Below are 8,899 nucleotides of genomic sequence, written 5' to 3' on the forward strand. Positions count from 1 at the left end.
CTCACACTGGGAGGAAAGCCTTGCTTGGCTTTTGCATCATGAAGTGGAATCAACGTCTGCTTCTACAGATCAGAATGTGATGTTTCATCCAACTGTGCCGTGATGCAGTTCAAGCACTGGAAAAATATCCTGACATTATTTTTATCCTGCGCAAACTACTTTGTGCTTTCAACATTAGAGAGGGGAAAATGAAATAGTGCAACTAAAATGATGCAAACAGATGAAGGACAAGTTGAATGTTTTGTTAACCAATGACAGACTTTTGGAATAAATCAAAGAAATGAAAACATTTTAAAATCAGGGGGCGGGGTGTCAGAAACAGCCGCGGGCACAGGCACATCTTCACCAACCAATCAGCACACAATCTGTGTTTTGACATGTGGGCAGCATCTGGGTTTGACACCACTAGAAAATGAGGCAGGCTTTTAACATTGCAGGTGCACAGGTACTCCATATAAAGACGACTTCCTACCACACTGCACTGATTGGGAGGAAACGTAATCAGGCATGAACCGGGAGCAAATGTTCTAACAGAGTGGGGTCTCTTGTATGCAGGGCCCTTTTGCTAGTAGAGGAAAACCAGCGACTATACAGAGAGGCAGCTGGTTATCACACAGATAGCCTAGTGCTTTACTTACAATAGCTCGACGCCTGGGCTTTGACAGAGCAACAGCCTCCTGCTATTTGGAGCAGATGAAGAGCATTTTATTGTGCTAGCTTATCCATTCAATTTATTTCTTTCATCATTCTAAGCACGTAACAAAGACAATTTACACAAACTTAAGAAATCCTTTTTAAAAACAAAAAAAAAGCATTAATGAATTAAAAGATTCAAAATACATAAACACATCCTGCGGGGTAGTCCCAGACTAGAGTCAAGATAAGGTCTGGGACAGAGGCTTCAGAGCGGTCCAACAAAGAAGCCCTTACAAGCTGTTCCCAAATACATCCTGTAGACAAAGACGGGTTTCCCACAGAACTCGGTGCTAATTATGTGCAGCACCCTCGCGCTTTTATAACATCAAGCTAAGCCAAACATACTGTATTCTATGACAGCTATCTGCGAACCTAAATGCATTATTATAATAAATTACAAGACACCTTTTTTAAGGGATCATTACATGAAAAATATACACATTTACTATTTCTGTCAAAACAAACAAGAAATGGAAGCAGCGCGTTTCAAAACTCTAAGTAATCATGTGCAATAAAATGAGTGATGACCAAAAAGAAACGGAAACTGAACTATTCAATAAACAGAAAGTATCGAGTGCGAGTAGAGAACAAAAGAGGCCACACTCGTAAAGGAGGTCCTGCGAACAGTAAAGATCTGCTGTGAGCTGGGGCACACTCGAGTCACTGCACATTTAATCATCGGGGTGTTTAAAGCTAAACAAAATCATGCTAATCTTACAGTCCTAGGTTTATGGGAAGTTCTGCAGTGGAGAATTTCCTGCATTGCATTTCTTCTAACAAGAGCCACCAGTTCTTAAGGTGAGGAATTTCAGGAAGTGAGCCGTCAGTGGTCAGTGAAACTAGTGTGTGCTGATTGGTTTCTGTTCTTGCAACAGACTGAAATGGTGTCAGATCCTTAGCGTACATTTTAATGTTCTTTCATGAAAAGAATGGCAAACGCCCACGCAAGAGTCTTTTTTCCTACTGACAAGCTAGCTGCTTAAACCTAATTAGAATGTGGATTATAGAACTGTTGCAAAAAATAACATTGATTTTATAGAAATTACTTTCATAGTGACAGATGAGACATTTGTTTATCGTGACTACATTATTACCAATAATTAAATCTTCACAAAGAAATGTAGTGCCTTGCTCCATGTCTTTTCATAGCACTAAATGACAGAATGCACCACTAAAACAAAGACAAGCCATTTCATGGGCTAATAGCTTTTGTCGCATTTGACATGAGAGAGACAAAGGCCTCTTAAAAGAAAGGACTTGGTCTGATGAGAAAGCCTTTTTATTTGTTTATTTTCCTGCTCCATCTCGGAGTGGATTTTCAAGCTGCTTCTCTTAGAGCTCTGTCACGTCGGTATCGCAGTGGAAAACCAGCTCAACACTGTGATCTTATAGACTGTTTGATGGCTTGAAATACTAACCTAAACTGGTTGGACGTTGTTCAAAGTGTAGTGATGTTGGACTTTCCTTTAAACTAACAGCGGCTGATGCTGAGCATGCTCGAGATTTGGTGAGTGGGTTTTGGAAACACTGCTCAGTAACAGTTTGAACAGCAGGAAATAAAAATTAAAAAAAGCCAATATATATGTTGAAAATATTTTCTATTTTCAATAATATTGTCAAATTAGGCATCATTCTTGATGTTCCTACTCTACTGACAGAGATTAATACTAACAAAGCTCAACTGTGGTCAAGTACGAACCTTGAACTGGGTCACCGCAAGATACGCCAGCTGAACGTACAGCTCAGGCTGGAACCAGTCTGAGCTGCCAGCTGTCCGGGACATCTGGCAGAGGCCCCGGTGCAGAAGATCTTTAATTAGGATCTTCAACAGAACCTCTACAGCATTGTGAGGGAGGCTGGGGACATTCTTAGTTCAAAGTGAGCTGGCTGAACAAACGTGTGTCTGCAAGAAGGTTGGTGCCAGTTGTAGTGGTATGGTGGACACCTGACACCTCAGGGAGGCGCTACAGGAGCCCTATTAGGCTTGGTTAGTCTGTGCCAGCCCCAGCGTTCCAAGAGGAGTGAAGTTCTTGAGGTAGCTGAAGCAAAACCTCAAAAGCCATCAGGCGACTCCAAGCAGGAAAGCGGTGTTCTACTCACGTGGTGTAGTGTGGGTGAGGTGCTACTGACTTCAACTAAGGATGTAGTCAGGTGATGTGGGGGATACTTTGAGGATGTCTTCAATCCCACCAACAGGCCTTCCTATACCAGAGTATAGAAACGTAGGAGATGACTCGCCCATCACCGTGAACGACATCATTAGGATGGTTAAAGAACGTTTTGTTTGTACCTCTGAAGGCCGTCCTGTAGCAAAGCCACGTGGCAACAGGCTTTCACCTCGGTGGCCTTAGGATGCCATCTCTGCTTTATGTGGATGTGGCTCTGATGGGTCATCAAGCGGTGGCCTCCAGCTCACACTGGAGTGGTTTGCTGCCATCATATTTACAAACTTAAGTGTCCACGCTGCCCACCCAGCAAGATGATGACAGAACCCCATTAGCCTTTCATGGCAGAAGGACAAAGACGCGTTTTCTTTAGCTCCCTCCTACATACTTGGTCAAAACTGGCCTGAGACACAGATCCAATTGACCATTACCCATGGTAAAATATATTCTAGTATAAAAGCATGACCCACACATACACAGAGAGAGAGAGCGAGAGCTGTGCAGGAAGTGGAAGCATCGTGGTGGAAGCAAAACAGCAAAAGTCAGAGGGAATTCATCCACACGTGAAGCGGAGTTTGGATCTTCTTTTGCTGCTGGTTCAGTGAATTTTGGTCAGAGAGACGAAACCTGCAGCATCAGAATCTGTGAGATGTCAAAGGTTGCAATACACTGACCACGTGTATCTTACCAGGCAGCCATGTGCTCACAGTTGGACTAATCACGGGCACGTTTTAGACGAGCGCTTTACACAGTGACTGTGAATGTTCCTTACATAGCGACAAACAATAATTTCATGACAAGCCAATGTCTGTATCCCATGTTTTTGCTTATCTGATTGGCTGAAGTCAGCCCATGGTAAAAAGGGACAAATGGTTAACCTAATCACCTGCCAAGTATTTTCTTCAAAGCAACTCAAAGTTTCAGCACTTCTCAGATAGTTCTGTGTAACAAAGTGAAGAAAGACGACATAAGAGACACTGTTATTTTAGAGACATGTCTACACCACGTTAAAGCTCGCCAACAGACCAAGTTACAGTTGGCCCCATCCATGCTGCTGATTATGCTTTCTTTGCTTCTTTGTTCTCTTGAGACCAAGCTCCACCATCATGTTGTTCAAGTTCCAGGATTTTAAATGAACTGCAGAGGACACCAGAAACTACAGGTTTATTTTATGGGCCTATATTACTGGAACATTCAGTGATGTATAAATTCAATGGTTTTGCACTAAAGTCAATGTCACACACTACCTTTAGACTGTGACAAAGGCATTGCCTTTCCCAAATATAAGCAGTATGTTGAAGACAAATGGAAACAAACCACACATCTCCGCCAGCAGGGCTACACACACTGTGAATGCAGCACCTGCACTATTTGAGAAACACACTTTTCCAAACAGTTACTTGAGATTATCATTTAGCTCTAAATTGCTGCCTCATCATAAGTGTGGACTGCTGCTGTTTGGTAATGTGTTTGATGAGACAAAAAAGATGGCAAAATTAGAGTATTTCAGAAGCAGGATTGTTCAATGTTTTTAGAAGATGGGTTTTATCACATGTTGCATCCTTTCTGCTTAGCTCTCAGATGGCCTGAGCACCATTAAGTCATTTCCTTCCAGTTTGCTGAGAGGCTTTTAGTCCATGCTTGCTTCTCTGACACTTGCATAAAGAGCAGGAAAGAAAAAAAAACAGCTCTCTGGCCTCATGGCTCAGGGCTTCTGCAGCAGCCCAGCCAGACTCAACATCACACAGCTAAGTGGAAGCAGCACAAACCCTTTTAAAACCTCATGCTCTGCTCCTAATTAGGCCTGCAACTATTCATCGAGTCATTCCAATAATATGATTATAAATAAACTCGACGCAGGACGCCTTCATCAAAGCTCCTGATCAACAAACTCTGACCTGAAGAAAAGAAACTTTGTAGCTGCTCCATCCACCACTGTGTGTTTTACACAGAGAAAACCTGCAGTAACCAACAAGCTGTATTCAAATATGCAGATGAACTGTTAACCTAATGTGACACCACCTTTAAATTGTACAGCGTGCTGAAGGCTGACGGCAGCCGTCCCATTTTACATGGAAGCCATACCAGCAGGAAACAGGGCTGAGGCTAAAGGGGGGCATGGTTGCACCAGACCATCAACGTTTAAACGCTTTTGTAACTTTTTTAAAAGTCAAATAATATAAAATATTGTAATAATTACATTACATTCATATTTGTAAACATAAAAATAAAAGCTTTTGAAAGCCATTAAAAATGTCCTTGGGCCAGGTACACTTTTTTTTTTTTTTTTAAGGCGGGACACTGATTTATCATTAATATTAACTAATGCCTGCACCATCATAACGTCTGTTTCAGCAGCACAAAAACCTCCAGAAACAAAGCAAAGACATATTTTTTATGCCTTCATTTAGACTGCATATATATATCCTATATGGTCTTTGACTAATCTAGCTATCTATCTATACACATATACATACACACATTTATACACACACATACACATATGTATTACTGAATATTTATTACTGCTCATTAATAAGAGACAAGTATTTCCTGTCCGATTACTCGATTACACTGTCAACCAGGCCTGGACTTAAAGCAAAGAACCCCGAGTAGTTTATTCCAAACCCTGATACGGATCAGCAGAAGACACTGGGCATATGATCAACAACTGACATTTTGCAGTCGTGACAACATGTTATAATAAGAGTTGGTTAGGTTGTCCTTATGAGGCATTTGTTCAGGATTCTGAGTTTTATGCACCCATTTGTACCTTTTGTGTGTCAAATTATAGAGGAAATGTCTACATTAATGTAAAGGAAATCCAGCATACTGAGGTCAAACCCATTGGTATTCTTTCAAATGATTTATTGTGCTGTAGATCAACTTTTCTCAGTTAATATTATTAAAATATCTGTATGAGCACATGTGCGTTAAATGTACTTTTGTTTGGGAAAACAGACTTTTTAAATATTAACGTATCAACTATTCATGTAAACGATGAATTAATTAATTTAAAACATTTACCAACCCCCAGACTTTAGTAGCTTTAATGTGTTCATAGAGATTTCTGCTCTCATTTAAATGTTCTTATATGTTCTTAGCGTTTTATGACAGTTGTTTTAGGAATCCTGTTTAATTCAACTATGTTGATGAAGATGACAAAAAGCAGCATTTCAGATGTTTCACAACAGCTGCTGTGTGATTGGTTAGCAACACTTTAAGTTCACAACTTGGTTTACAAATCAATCATTGTAATATTGGATTTGTCCTCTTTAGCTTCTGATGAAGTAACGACATCAACCTGCATGTGCACCGTCAGAGAGGTGAGGGGCTGAGGTGCAGCTACTGTCCCTGTGTTTCCTCCACAGCCAGCTGGGTGGATGGTGACTGCAGGGGAAATTCCGCAAAGAGAAGAACACGGTCCAACTTTTTATAACTGTAAATGGGCCGACACCAGAATCCTGACTTTAGCAAAAATGAATTACCAACAAATGGACTGACAGTTCAATTGTTTCCATTTTCTTTCGGGGAGTTTAAGAACTTAAAACAACTAAATATGTAACAGATGTGCTGCTGATAAAAATATCACCTTTAGTTACAACCATATAAGAGCAAATAACTATAGACAGTAAAGATGGGAATCACCAGACACCCAATAATAATTTTTTTTTATCATATTTCACTCACAATATGAAATTATTGTCACATTTTTTGATATGCTGTAACAATTGGTGTGTTTTTTTGCTGACATTCAGATTGTCAAACATGGCGAGACGGTGACTAAAACCTGCCACAGACTGAGTCTGCTATCAGTCATCAATCACATGAGGTAAAGCTGGCAATTACCTGCAGTCTGTTTCCAGTAATACAGTAATGATCTGTGATAAACCTGTGAAAATTACAAATGTGTTGCTGTTTGCAGAGATAGAAATTCACAGAAAACAGAAATGATCATTTAACTATTACATCTGCACAACCAGCTGACAGCCAGCTGAGCTTCAGACTAATGGGAACAGTGTGTGCATGTCAACAGTGACTGCAGTCAGTCCAAGCCAGACTGAATCTCTTTGCATTTGCTTTCCTGTCTGTAATATTCTCACAGTATTTTAACTGAATGAAAACATATCAATATTAGGTGCCCCTGTGTAGATACCGTATCACCACGCCTATCCCTAATAGACAGATGACACATGAGAGTCCATGTTTTAGAAGATCTCTGTAAATCTTCACATTTTTACAGTTTCGTGTCAAACATTTTACAAAGCGATGTCGAAATTCTTGTCACGAGAGCATGAACGTCAGCTTCCCTAACCACGGGCTGCCTCACTCATGTGATCCGATCACATGACAGATCCTCCATCTGGCCCATACGACCAACAGGCTGTGTAATATAGTTCTGCCTGTAAAACACTGCAAAGACGCAAATATGACATTTTAAATTCGTGACCAGTTGAGTGTACCACATATCCCCGCACGCTGAGTATATCTCATCAATAGTTCCAGACATTGGTGAAAGGCAGCATGCTAGCGTGGCTACGCTGCTGTTTGACAGAAATGACATATTCTTAAACGCAGCATGTACAGCAGCAGTACGGTTCAATTGCCGAATTACTCGCATTTAATTATTAATATTTATAAAATAAAAGCTGGTTTGTTTAACACCCTGTGTACAGCAGCACAGGTGGATAGTTAGCTAACGCTAATGCCCTCTAATGCTGCGTCCCGGTTCAATGGGATATCCAAGACTTAAGCACAATCTTACATCTTTATATTTTCACACTGCACATTAACCTATTGCACGAGTCCGTAAACATACTGTCCCTTGTGCCATTTTAAATGCTACATTTATACATTGAGTCAAAGTTATCCCGTTTCCTACCGTAACTACACCACCGAACGCAACAACAACCTTGTTAGCTGGTAGCTTGCATTAGCAACGTACTTAGCCTGGGCTGAGAGATGTAGTTCCTGGTCACAGCCTGGGTATGTGTCCTCGAAGCCGCTGCCAGGCCGTTCACATCCATCGCCCTGTTTGCCACCAGTGTTGCCATTGTCGGATAAGGTACAGAAACCTGAGAAATCTGACGCTGGTTGACGTGCTTTGCTAAGAGCTACTGAATGACAGCAGAGCGCGAGTCATGTGACACACAGGAAACGGATGTTTGGTAAAGGCCAGGGACTCAAAGCAGTGAGAAGTAGCTGCTTCTGACAGAAACGTAATGAGTGTACAGTAAGTAGCAAACGATTAGGAATGAAAAGCTAACAGCAAGGCTGTTTAACGTGAACTGAAGAGGATTTTCTTTGTAGCTGTGGGATTCCACAGTGAGATATTTGGATTTGTTAAGTATTTAAGATTAAATTTAGATCATTTCATTACAGATCGTGAAGGTAATATATTTTACAACCTACTAGCAAACAAATCCAATACCTAAATTAATTAATGCAGAAGAAACGCATTATGAAAAAGTTAAAAATAAACTGGGATAAAATGTGATTTTAGTTATTATTTATAAAAACATGCTCACTGTGAAGGAATGAAGAAATCACTGCCTGCATCGTAAAACTGACCTCACAGCTGCAACTGAATATGAAACACATTTTAATAAATGATTGAAAAAGGGAAAAAGCTCAAGTTTATCATATTATCCATATCTGCCAGCAGCCTCTCTTATCACACTACTCTTCCTCAGTCTGCATTTCTTAACCTCTCCAGTTTTACTGTCATGCTATTATATTTTTCAGATTAGTTCTACAAACTCTGGACTCTACTAGGTTTATTTATGGTTCCCCAACTACTCTGCACAGCCAGAAACCTGCCTGGTTCTTCAAAATCCTGCTCCTCACATACAAGGTCTTAAATAACCAGGCCCCATCTTATCTTAATGACCTTGTAGTACCATATCACCCTATTAGAGCAGCAGGGAGTGATCACGTTTTTATATACATATGTTTTTTTAACCACCATTTGTCTTTGACATCTTATTTTTCTAATGAAGTGGTTTGTTTCCTTGAAAGTAAAACTCACGTTAAAAGGA

General features: G+C 40.5%; 1 protein-coding gene across 1 annotated transcript in view; it reads right to left on the reverse strand.

Annotated features, from left to right (window-relative positions):
- The window catches only part of atp6v1ba (ATPase, H+ transporting, lysosomal, V1 subunit B, member a), a 37,675-nt gene extending 29,655 nt beyond the window's left edge, over positions 1-8,020 (reverse strand). The window contains exon 1 of the mRNA XM_004572508.4: positions 7,807-8,020. Coding sequence (XP_004572565.1) covers positions 7,807-7,915 — 109 coding nt within the window. The 5' untranslated portion in view covers positions 7,916-8,020. The remainder of the gene's footprint in view (positions 1-7,806) is intronic.
- Between the last annotated feature and the right edge of the window lie 879 nt (positions 8,021-8,899).

Source organism: Maylandia zebra, linkage group LG13, assembly GCF_041146795.1.
Source record: "Maylandia zebra isolate NMK-2024a linkage group LG13, Mzebra_GT3a, whole genome shotgun sequence".
Classification (NCBI taxonomy): Eukaryota; Metazoa; Chordata; class Actinopteri; order Cichliformes; family Cichlidae; genus Maylandia; species Maylandia zebra.